General features: G+C 46.0%; 1 protein-coding gene across 9 annotated transcripts in view; it reads right to left on the bottom strand.

Annotated features, from left to right (window-relative positions):
* TBC1D14 (TBC1 domain family member 14) overlaps positions 1–12,928 on the bottom strand; it is an 830,696-nt gene that overhangs the window by 76,638 nt on the left and 741,130 nt on the right. For all 9 annotated transcript variants that reach the window (XM_078678508.1, XM_078678510.1, XM_078678509.1 and 6 more), the window contains one exon: positions 2,113–2,222. In XM_078678508.1, the coding sequence (XP_078534634.1) occupies positions 2,113–2,222 (110 nt within the window). The remainder of the gene's footprint in view (positions 1–2,112; positions 2,223–12,928) is intronic.

The following is a 12,928-nucleotide window of genomic DNA, read 5'->3' as shown; positions in this document are numbered from 1 at the left end:
TGTAATAGCGGCTTGGGGATGGAAAGTGTTGTCGTTCCTAGGAATGATACTGCTTATGATATTCGGCTGCTGTCTCTGTCTGCAGTGTGGCCTGGCCATTTGCGGCCTGTGTGCGACTGCCTGTGTACCACATCAACGTGTACAAAGGATCAAAGATGAACAAATGATGCTGTATGATCAACTATACGGTCTCATGAATATAGATGTGTCCTGAAGGGTAAAGTAGGGGACAAGGAGGGAATGAGGAAGATGAAATTTTACATGACCAATATGTCCCCTGCGTGTACCCTATGTTTAATGTATGTGCATGTCATACATGCATTTTCCCTTAAGTGGCCTGAATCACAAGGCCTCTGCATTTACGTCCTGCATTAGGATGCCAGTCTTCAAGTCTCCCATGTAAGAAATATTAAGTTAGCATTTAAGGCCCATGTATTTGCATTGTGCACTTTTAAATAAGTCACGATGAACCCGTTTTGTGGCTCAGCCTGAGCCAGTTTCTGAATTAGGGTTTTCATGGCTCAGACACTCTGAGAGCTACAGTTACGTATCCCTGACCTCGCATACTTCTGGCTCAGCCGAGGCCCAGCACGGAGTGCCAAGACAGTGTTTTGCAAAATAGTTATCTGCTTGTTGTACAGAATCACATTCCTGCCCAGTGAAGAAGGTAAACAGAACCCGTCTGCAGAGAAAGGGCCTAGCCTTTCTGTCTCCGTTTAAGTAAATTACAGAGCTTGCATCCGTAGAAAGCCCACGGCCCCCATGCAATGCACGAAGAAATATATGCCCTCTCTGGCTCTTAGTGATGAGCGACCTTTGCTTCAGATAAAACATCCCCGGACTCAAGATATCAGATAATACCAGACGTGCTGGTCGCCCTGACACTAAAGGCCTCTCTACTAGACTGAATGTCAGCTCCCCCCAGTCACACGTCAGTTGCACGTCATGATCAAGTTGCACGCACAAGTAGGGCAAAGTTCCAGACTGCCTTGCAACCCCCCTCCATGTATCCACCCACCTATGACCCACCTATGACTCCTCCTCAAATGCACGCCCATATTCACGCCCACATGCTCTTATCTCTCTTTCTCTTGCTCTGCCTGGAGCGTTTCACCCTATGTACAAGATTGCACGTATAAATATGTAATCAGAAAATAATGTTTAGAAGACCCTTCCTGAACCTTAGAGGTGATGGAACAGATTCTCCCTTAACTCGAGTTATTGGAATAAAGCCCTTTGACTCGGATACCACGGACTCTGCCTCTCATTTAATGCATGACACTTTGTTTATTATAGAAATTATGATAGGGTAATATTTTATTTACCACAATCTAGTGGTTGGGCACAGAGCAGATTCTTTTGCAATCTTCACAATGACCGGCTTTGATGCTGTACCTGACGATACTGATGACAGAATCAAACATTTAGATTATAATTTTTCTAATCTATCTGCGAACAGCCATACTTTTAGGAAGCCAGTTCTGGGCTCATATAAGAAATCTGACTCTCCTGACTCAGAGAGCAAAGTTAATGACACAGATGATTTGCTTCGTTACAATGTTTCGTGCTTCTTGTCATGGACGGGGGATTTTTTTTCTCAAAGCTGTTCATTTTTGGGGTTATCCAATCTACCCATCTGGTAAAACAGAACAGAAATAATCCGTCTTTCCCAGATGACTTTAAGGTGCAAAAGTGTCACATACCATGCAAAAGGAACAGCCATCTCGCTCAGCAGCATAACTAAGTAAATGTGGTGCCAAGATAAAGCATGATTGTTAGTAATATGTTGTGGACAACGATATCAAAGTTGAAAAAGGAGGTTAGATAGTTATGGTGTACCACAGTCAGCAGGTTGGTGACATGGGTAAGAGGTGTTTGTGGAGGGCTTTTGGCCAATTCTGATTTATTAAAGACAGGCCATGCATGGATTTTGGAGAAAGGAGACAGAGCAGAACATGTAGAGTTTAGAAGTCTCGATTACTGACCTTTTGAGCAACTGGTTGACTGAGATTTGACGGTACTGTACAAGTAGTTAAAATTAACACTCCAGAATAAATAACACAGACACACAGACACACACACTGCACCAAAATATTTTATAATCACACTTACCAATCAATTAAGTATATGTCAGGAGTCAAATTATTTTTCTTGAAGTGGGCAAATAACCTGGGAAGATTTTCTTCAAAAAACACTTCAAAGGCAGCAAAATATGTCAGCATCTGTGGATCAAAGATTAAAACAACAAGAATGTGTTATCTTTAGTGATAAAAAGAAAAATAATAATCTTTACCAACTCATTGGCATGTGAAATCTATTTTCCTTCAAATACAATTAGCAACATGCCTGACGCTTCACATCCAAACACAAAACTGCATCAAACTCACCTCAGCTCTGTGTCAACCTAATAACCCTGCCCGTCTAGAACACATCTGCTACAACTGAATTCTTTCTCTCTCCATACTCCTTGAAACCTATCTGAACCCATCAGAACCCTACTAATTCCACCCTTATGGCAAATGGCCATTTGTCGTCACAGCAATATCCATGTTTGAGTCAAGAATGTCACATGATGATATGAAGTGAGTGAAAAAGAACACTGCACCAGCCTTCCAGAGAGAAAGAGGGTTGCATATGCATCTCTAATACTTGTGATTAAAGATAGCACCCTCACAGGCTTTGAGGAGTTGCAATGATGAATTATACGTTTATATTTACACTCTTACTCTCAAATGAGGCTGTGGACGAAATTTGGCTCTAACCAAAGGCAGTGAATCCAAAAACAACTATATCTGCAGATACGAGTAAACAGGCAGAGACATGTTCCAGTTTCTATCTAACCACTTACCTAGTGCCCTGATCTCTCAAATGGTTTGTATTGCATGCCAAGTGCTCAAGGTTGAAAGCTTGCATGCACAACCCTACTTATTTTTTTTACACTGCCACTTCAGTCTCCTGTGCCTGCAATCGAGGGCAACTGCCACTTGTGGTAGTGGTGGGGAAATGGCATGCTCACAGGGGGAATGAGGGCCTAGTTGATAAAGCAACTGAATTGGTAAAATGCATGAAAGCACTGTAATTCTCACAGAATTCGTGACACTTAAAAAAAAAAAAAATACTTTTTATTTTTGAATTTTCAAACAGAAACAAAAGTGCAGCCAGACATTACAAATACACTTGGTGCCCCATACATGTCTGCTAGTATAAAGAAAAACAAAAAACAGTACATAAGCAAATACATCAGAAGATCATAAAGCCAGAACAATCTGATAATGTCCACAGCATACATATAAAGACGATCAACGGTCAGCAGAATAATTCAGCAAATAGGCAGTGAATGGATCCCATACATTACTTGGCCTGGAGGCAGCTGGCAGCTCTTCTGCATAACAAATGAGCTGATCACGGCAATAGTGGACTCAGCAAAATCTCTAGGCATAACACTCGACACCAATCTGAACATGCAGCAACATATCAGCAAGGCAACAAAGGGAGCGAACTTCCAGATCAACACCCTGAGGAAACTTAAACCCTTCCTCCCAGCCAAAGACTTCCAAACGGCAGTACAGGCACTAGTCCTCCCTCGAATTGAATACGGCAGCATCGCCCTCTGCGGACTCCCCCTAACTACAACTGCACCCCTAAGAGCTTCTCTAAACGCTGCAGCGAGACTCATCACTGGGTCAAAAAAGCACTCCCATATTACCCCTGACTTGAAATCCCTGAACTGGCTGCCTTTTGAAGCCAGAATACATCTGAAAATCGCCTGCATGACACACAAGACGGTACATCTAAACTCACCCGGATACCTCGCTCAGAAACTGACAATCTCTGGAGGAGCTAGAAACACTAGAGGCACAAACAATCTTCTGTTGAAACCGCGAATATTCCGGAAGGAAAAAACTTATAAGCGCTCCTTCTCAGGAATGGCGCCTAGGATCTGGAACTCACTCCCGCCCGAAACCAGGCTTATCTCTTCCACTACACTCTTTAAAAAGGAAGTAAAAGCTATCCTCATGGCTAAATACACCTGAACTACTATCTCGAACACTGTTAGTACTCTGCACCAATATGTGCTACATGTTTGACACTTTTTGATTATTTGTATTAATTGTTTTATTACTCACGTGTTTGGCTTTTTAGCCACCTATCTGTACTGTTTGACCTATTGATTTATCTGTCTGACTATGCTTCCTCATGTACTTCTCTCTGTAAAGCGCTCTGATATCTGCAAGGATCTTGTCCGCGCTATATAAAACTTTCAAAATAAAATAAAATAAATAAATAAATAGGTAACATCATGCACCCACTGTGCCAATTTGAGTGCCGGCCTGCCATCCCAATGCATTGCAACTCTACGTTTGGCCAGTTGTAAAGATAGTGCCACAAACTTTCGAGTACCAGCAGGAAGTTTCAGAACATAGCCCAACAGACACAGCTTCATATCACATACAATTACTTCACCCAGCATTTCAGTTAGTGCTGCCACCACATCTTCCCAAAAGGCTGCCAATCTTGGACAGGTCCATGATAAATGAAAAAAAGTCTGCGTTATCAGCTCTACAGCGTCTGCAACAATGCGAATCCCTCAAACCATATTTAAAAAGTTGCGCTGGCGTATAATAAACGACCAGTCATCACACAACATTCTTCTCATTCATCATCTGTAAGGGGTTGCGGGAGAAAAGCATTCCATTTATCTCTAGAGCTCTGTCCAGTCGCACCTTCATCTAGCTGTGAGGCAGTGTATAAGCGGGAAACCAGTTTAACTTTGGTTTGCCTTGTGTAAATAAGCTGCAAAGCAGCCAACGCTGAGGGCTCTTCCGGGAAGCACGGGTACAGGGCTCGCATAGCAGATCGTAGCCTAGTGTAAACAAACGTTGGCATAACGACATTCACCCCTTCCTTTATAAAATCCTGTAAGGTGATAAACTTCCCACCAGGAAATACGACCCCCCAGCCAGTCGCATCCCAACATCCTGCAATATCTTAAGGGAGCCAGTCTCGCTAGTTACAGAAAGTGCTGTATGATGCAGCAAGGGCATGGCTGGGGCATACAGTGGAAGCCTATGCGCACGTTTCCCCATGACGGACCACGCACGAGCTGTGCACTGCACCGTGTCAATTTCTTCACGCTCAAACACGGTATGCGTGTTCACAATCATGGCCTTCAATGGTATCCGGTGAACCGCCCCAACTTCAACCGCAACATGCGATGTGAATGGAGGTGCATTCTGCCAATAATAGGCGTACTGCGCCTGCGCACACAAATAGTACAGGTGCACATCAGGAACCGTGAAACCACCCAACCCGTACGACTTCGTTAATGTGTCCCAACTGACCCGTGACTTCTTACCCCCCATACGAGAGTGATTAACAGAGACCGCAGTGAGGAAAAATATGCGACGTAAGAAGGACAGGCACATTCACTAACAAATATAGAAATTTTGGCAGCACAATCATCTTAATCAATGCAACCCTGTCAGCAAAAGTCAAAGGCAACCTTATCCGGCGAGACACCTGATCTTCGAGTTTAGATATCGCCGTACCAAAATGAGATCTAACGACAACTTGCGGGTCCCTATTTATTAAAACACCCAGGTACTTGACAGGGTCGGTAGACCACTCTAGGGGATAATTAAGTTCAAAGTGTTCAGTTCAATCCGTGAGTGAAAATACTATGGACTTATTCTAGTTAATGGCCAGACCAGAGTACCACTCGAATCGTATATATTCAGGAATCACCTGTTCCAGATGCTGTGCTGGTTCCCTTACCTACAAAACCATGTCATCAGCATACATGGAAATTGCTAATGGACGTTGCCAAAAACGCAGCGCCGTCCCCGCATGTCTCTGTCTTAATACATGGGCCAGGGGTTCCAATACAACCGCGAACAGCAGGGGGGATAATGGGTAACCCTGCTTGGTGCCAAGTTTAATTGAAAAGACATCAGAAGTATGTCCATTGACCCGCACTCGGGCTACAGGGTCAGTATAAAGGAGTTTAATCCAATTGGTAAAAAAGTACGGCACACCCATTCGATGCAGCACCGCAAATATATACGTCAAAGGCTATTGAATCAAACGCCTTTGCGGTATCTAAAAGAACCGCAGCAGCTGGTAACTTGGGTTTCAAAAGATGCATGACAGCAAATAGTGTACACAGGTTATGCTGGGAATGAACCCAGACTGGTCTGGCAAGACAATCACTGGTAACCATAATCGCAGCCTCGTCGACAAGACTTTTGCCAGGATCTTTACATCGGTATTCATAAGTGACAGAGGCCTATATGAATCATAGCGATCCAGCGGTTTACCCGGCTTTAATAATGTGACAAGCAATGCCTCTCTGAGTGTGCCAGGAAGCTTCTGTTGTTCAAAGGCCTCATCATACATGGTCGTTAAATGGGGCAACAATATATCTACGTACTCCTTATAAAACTCAGCCGGAAGCACATCCGTACCTATCGCTTTACCGTTGGGCAGAGCAGTGATGGCATTCCTGAGCTCTTTGGCCATCAGCGCATGCATAAGAAAATCTTGCTGCCCCTTCGACAACCAGACCAGAGCCACATCGTCCAAATATTGTGCTATCTCCTCTTCACTTGCTGTGGGTTTGCTCCCATATATATATCTTTATAGTGTGAGACAAATTGCCCCAGGATACCAGAGGTGTCAGAATAAACATTGCCCCCATCGCCTCTACCGTGCATCTACCACCCTCCTGGAGATAACCCTGTGTTCACTGAACAAATGATGGAGACCATTTCAGTGAACACGGACCAATCTCACAACCAGATCTTCTTTGGGGATTGCAACCTGCATTGGATCAATTAAAATTATCTATTAGTAAACACCTTCAAGACCTTCCTATACGACCTGAATCTTACTCAATTCTGCAACAAGCCTACGCATATCAAAGGTTACACCCTAGATCTTATCATAGCCACAGATGATATTCATCTTGACGAGTTCGCACCATGCGACTGGTTAGATCACCTCATTATCTGATTTCGTATCATGTAAAAAATGCTGATCAGACAAGGTCAACCTCGAAAAACACAAACAATGGTCTAGCGATCTGAGAAACAACAACATAAATGATCTTACCAATATGAGCAATATTCTTCTTCAGCCACCCCACAACATGGCAAACTTGGACGATCTCACGGACCACTACACTCATTCCATGACGGATATCTTCAATGCAATTGCTCCTCTACATCTCAAAAGAATCCCTACTAAACCTTGGTTTAACAGCTTCCTAAAGAAGATACGGCGTAATCTTAGGCTCGCGTATAGATCATGGAGAACTTCTCTTTCCCTAGCTAACCTCAAGCTACTAAGGAAGACTCAAAATGCCTATAACAAACATATACGCAGCTCTAATTCTGATCACTTTATATCCCAACATGACAAGGCTAAAAATAGACCGAAAAAAATAATTCAAAATCATCAAACAATCGAACCAAACCTCTAATCAACTCTTGCCACTTAAAGACTCAATCCCAAGCAGTGAGGAGTTCTCAGGCCATTTTACTGAAAAACACAAGCAAGATCGAATTAGATTTGCCACTCTCCTTACCAGACTTGCAGAATCAAGCGCTCTACTCCCCGGCCTCTGGTTCACCATGGATGAGCTTTCCTATGATCGCTCAGATTGTCTTTACTCCAAAAAATGATGCTTCATGGAATACCTTCAGACGTCTTGATGATCTTGAGCTGCTTAACATATTAACTACATTAAAACCATCAAATCACCTCAACAATCCTATGCCCACCAAACTCTTTAAAGAGCTTACCTCATCCATTTTCCCTCTCTGGTCGAAGATTGTACAGAATCTCTCACACAAGGCCTCATTCCAGATGGCCGCACGTTTGGTCAAGTCATCCCCATACCAAAGAAACCTAAGGCAGATTTACCTGAGCCTGACAACTACAGACTCATTTCTACTATCATAACTCTATCTAAACTACTCGAGAAATATGTACATACTCAACTCTGTAATCACATTGATCATTTTCAACTCCTTGACCAATACCAATCTGGCTTTAGATCGGGTCACAGTACAGAAACCGCCTGAACACACATTGTGGACAATGTGCTAAGACTACAAGACCAGAATGAACCATGCCTACTTAAACTGTAGGATCTCTCCTCAGCATTTGATATGGTCAAACACAAAAAATTAATTGACCTACTTGAACCAAGGAATGGGATATCAGGTATAGTGCTGAATTGGTTTATCTTGTTCCTTCAAGGTAGAACTCAAAGATTCAAAGTACATAATGACCTTTCCAACAGTATTCCGGTTTCAAGTGGAGTCCCACAAGGATCCGCACTATCACCTACACTTTTCAACTTGTATCTGGAGCCTGTCACTGAACAATAGAACATTCAATATCATATGTATGCTGATGATACCCAACTGTGTATGAAAATGACTTCACTGGAAGACATTACTACTCTCAACCTTGCACTCATAAAAACCCGAAAATGCTTATTGCACAACCACCTTTTGCTAAATTCAATCAAAACAGAATTCCTCTTGCTGGCCCCACACAATCATTACATGACTAACGCGCGCTGAAGGAATCTGCTGCTGCATTGCCTACTTGCTTTTAACCATTTTTAAAATTACCTGCTCCTTTGCGCGCTCGCGCTGAAGATTGTGGTGCTAGGCGCAATATTCTCTCGGCTTTATATTGGGGGAATACATTAGAACTTTAGGTCTCACCTGCATTTAAATCGTGACCTCACCCGCTCTTTGTGGGATTTAGAGCGCTTCAGGGCATCTCGCTCTTGGGACATCGCGCTGCGGTGAGTGATACCGCCATCTTGGTGAGGGAACCAGGGAGTGCCGAATAGCAGGCGCCATCTTGGTTGGGGGGCTAGTTGTTAGCTTTGCAGGGCTCCCGTGTTTGGAAGGGCTTAAAAGCGGAACTTCTTCGCCGACAGGTCAGATTACATGACTAACGCGCGCTGAAGGAATCTGCTGCTGCATTGCCTACTTGCTTTTAACCATTTTAAAAATTACCTGCTCCTTTGCGCTCTCGCGCTGAAGATTGTGGTGCTATGCGCAATATTCTCTCGGCTTTACATTGGGGGAATACATTAGAACTTTAGGTCTCACCTGCATTTAAATCGTGACCTCACCCGCTCTTTGTGGGATTTAGAGCGCTTCAGGGCATCTCGCTCTTGGGACATCGCGCTGCGGTGAGTGATACCGCCATCTTGGTGAGGGAACCAGGGAGTGCCGAACAGCAGGCGCCATCTTGGTTGGGGGGCTAGTTGTTAGCTTTGCAGGGCTTCCGCGGTTACGGCCATAAAAATGGCTGTCCCCAAAGCGCGCAGCGGGTGCGCCAGTGGAGCGCCGGAGGTGCGCCAGAGGTAAGCCCGTTTGCGCCCGTTCGAGCACAGGACGCGCCGGGCGCCGGAACCTCTGTCCCATCTCACCGGGCCGCACTCTCTTACTCTCGCGACGAACTGCTACGTGTGAATCCCGGCACTCTTCCACTTGGCGAGCGGAGGTCCACCGACAGGCACTCAGATGTCCTGGCCTGTGGCCTGCTGAACGTGAGGTCTCTCATTAAGCACTGCGAGGAAATCGCGCGGACGATAGAATCTCATGGTCTAGATGTACTCTTTATGACTGAGACGTGGACCACCTCAACCAGCTCGGTGGAATTGGGAATAGCCTGCCCTCCTGGTTTTAAACTTATTCACAATCCACGGTTGGGAGCTAGAGGGGGTGGAACTGGTCTCATATTTAGGGAGACACTGGACTTCTCTCAGCTTCCAATCAAGGCTATTTCTGGATGTGAACTCCTGGGCTTCTCTATTAAAGACCAGGGAGGGGTGTTATACACCGGGCTGCTATGTTATAGACCCCCGGCTAGTTCGCTATCGTCGGTCCCGGAGCTTATTGACTTAATTTATGACCTCTCCCACACCCATACTAAGTTGATGGTGCTAGGGGATTTCAACCTCTGGCCTAAGGGTCCAACGAACTCTGCCTTCGTAGAGCTGGCCCAAGCTTGTTGTAATATCGAGCTGCAACAGCTTGTTCTCACCCAGACTCATTCCAAAGGTCACATCCTGGACTTGCTCTTCGTTGATGCAGGCCTAGCAACCCTGAAGACCGTTCTACCTCAGTGTTGGACGGACCACGCTCTTGTCCTCTTCTCTCTTTCGTGTACAGCCGTTGCCACTAAGAAGGGCAGGACGGGTGGCACTAGGATGGGCAGACAATGGTCCAGAATTCTCGCACGCTCTACACTGCCTACTCTGCTCCCGGACGGCTTCACTCTGGGAATTAGCGTGGACGCGAGTTATGAGAACCTTCGTCAGCGAATTTTATCTTCCCTTGACTCCTTGGCTCCAATGCGTACCATCAGAGCTAGGACTCACCTTGTGATGCCTTGGTATTCTGAAGAACTTCGGCAGCTTAAGTTGCAGTGTAAACAAGCCGAGAGGGCATGGAGGAAACAGTACTTAGAACCGCAACGTATCCTCTTCAAGCAGGCATTGGCAAACTACAAAGTTCAGATCAAGCAGGCTAAGTGTCGGTTCTTAGAGGATTCGTTGAAGTCGGCTGCGAACAAATCACAGGCTCTTTTCAGAATCGTGAAGGATTTAGCCCATCCAGCCTGCACCAAAAATGTTATCCCGGCCTCTCAGGCCCTCTGTGACTCGTTGGCACAAGCCTTTGAGGACAAAACTGCCTCCATCTTAAATAATCTTGCCCCGTCCACTGATAAGATGGCGGATAACTCCTCCTTGAGCGAAATCAGAAAGGAGAGCGCTATATCTACAGGGCTGAACAATTTCCCAATACCATCCTTCGAGGAATTCTGCGCTTTGGCGGATGGGGTGTCCTCTGGATCCCCATCCGATCTGCTCCCACCGAAGTTCTGGAAACTGTTTCGTGCTGAGATATTTCCCCCACTCTTCTCGATCTGTTGCCAGTCCTTGGGCTCCGCTCGAGTGCCAGACTGCTGGAAATTGGCAGTGGTTTCCCCACTGCTGAAAAAAGAAAGTCTGGACCCTATGTGTCCAACCAACTATAGGCCGATCTCCCTGTTGCCTTTTCCAATCAAAATCCTGGAGAAACTGGCCACAAAGCATCTCTCTAACTTTCTGGAGTCCACCGGGTGCTTGGATAGGGTCCAGTTTGGCTTCAGACCAGCACATGGGACGGAGTCGGCACTGGTGACTGTTCTCGATGACCTTCGGACGCTGGCCGACCAGGGTCAAGCAGCCTTTCTAGTGCTGCTTGACATGTCGGCCGCGTTCGATACGGTCAGCCATGCAATCTTGATTAGGAGACTGACGGAGGTTGGAGTGTCTGGGCTGGCCCTACAGTGGCTGGTATCTTATCTCGACCACAGGTACCAGGTGGTATCCCTGCCTCCTTTCAAATCTGTCATCAGGAGGGTGGGGCAGGGTGTACCACAGGGGTCGTCCATTAGTCCCATCTTATTTAATCTCTACCTCCGTCCCCTGATCTCGTTGATAACATCTTTCGGCATAACAGTCACCAATTACGCAGACGACACCCAGCTTGTCTTCTCGTTTGAAGGCAAGAAGGCGGTATCCCAGGAGGTTTTCCACCGATGCATGAGCACCACGGCAGCATGGCTAGGCAACAACTCCCTGCAATTTAACAGCATGAAAACCGAGGTGCTACATTGCTCGATGGACCGCACCCCTAGGCCTCTCCCATTGGATTTCTGGCCCCCTGATTTCCAAGGGACTGATTCTTCTGCCGAATCAGTGCGGAATCTGGGTGTGATGTTCAGCTCCAGTCTGCAATTAGATGTAGCAGTGAACAAAACGGTAGCCATTTGCATGGCACTGCTCTGCTCGCTGCGTAAGATTCTACCCTTGCTCCCCCCACAGGCCAGGCCAGAGGTAGTGCGGAGCATTATTTTAAGTCGCCTTGATTATTGCAACGCACTGCTTCTGGGGGCGCCTGCCACCTTACTGGGGAAACTGCAGCGAGTGCAGAACTTCGCCGCGAAATTGGCACTTTCGCGCCGTCGTCTGGACTCCTCTGCTGAGGCTCTCAGTGATCTCCATTGGCTGCCAATCTCGCAGCGAATTGATTTTAAAGCCCTGTGCTTGGTATTCAAGGCTCTTCATGCTCAAGGTCCACTCCCACTGCAGAATCTCTTCTCCTGGTATACCCCGGGAAGACCACTTCGATCTGCCTCAGCCTATCTGGTAGTAGTGCCTAAGATCCGACGCTCCCGGATGGGAGGTCGGGCTTTCAGGTTCACCGCAGCAAGACTGTAGAACTCTCTTCCTTTGGACCTGAGGGGTATGGCAGATCTCCTTTCCTTCAAGAAAAACCTGAAGACCCACTTGTTCCCCAGGCTGCTGTCATAGAGTTTTCGGATGCTGGTAACATCTTGTATGTCATGTTTAAGCGCCAGGATGCCCGTCGGGTGACAGCTAATGCGCTATATAAGAATACCTATACAAACATACATACATACGTGCTTATTGCACAACCACCTTTTGCTAAATTCAATCAAAACAGAATTCCTCTTGCTGGCCCCACACAATCATACTGCGCCCATTCAGGATTGTCTCATACAGTTAACAGCCCTGAACTGCACCCCATGTGTAGTTAGCTCCACTAGATCACTAGGCCTAATGCTGGACAAATGCCTAAATATGCAGGTTCACGTCAGTGATACAACAAGAGGAGCCAATCACCAACTCTGCACATTAAGGGAAATTAAATAGTTCCTGCTGCCCTCTGACCAACAACAAGCTGTCCAGTCCCTTGTGATCTGCCGTTAAGACTACGGAATTGCGACCTTGGCTGGACTCCCCAAAACTTGGCTGGACTCCCCAAAACTAGCCTGGCCCATTTAAGAGCCACTCTGAACTCTGCTGCCAGACTCATCACCGGCTAAA

Source organism: Lissotriton helveticus, chromosome 2_2, assembly GCF_964261635.1.
Source record: "Lissotriton helveticus chromosome 2_2, aLisHel1.1, whole genome shotgun sequence".
NCBI lineage: Eukaryota > Metazoa > Chordata > Amphibia > Caudata > Salamandridae > Lissotriton > Lissotriton helveticus.
This window is presented reverse-complemented; position numbering and strand designations above follow the sequence as displayed.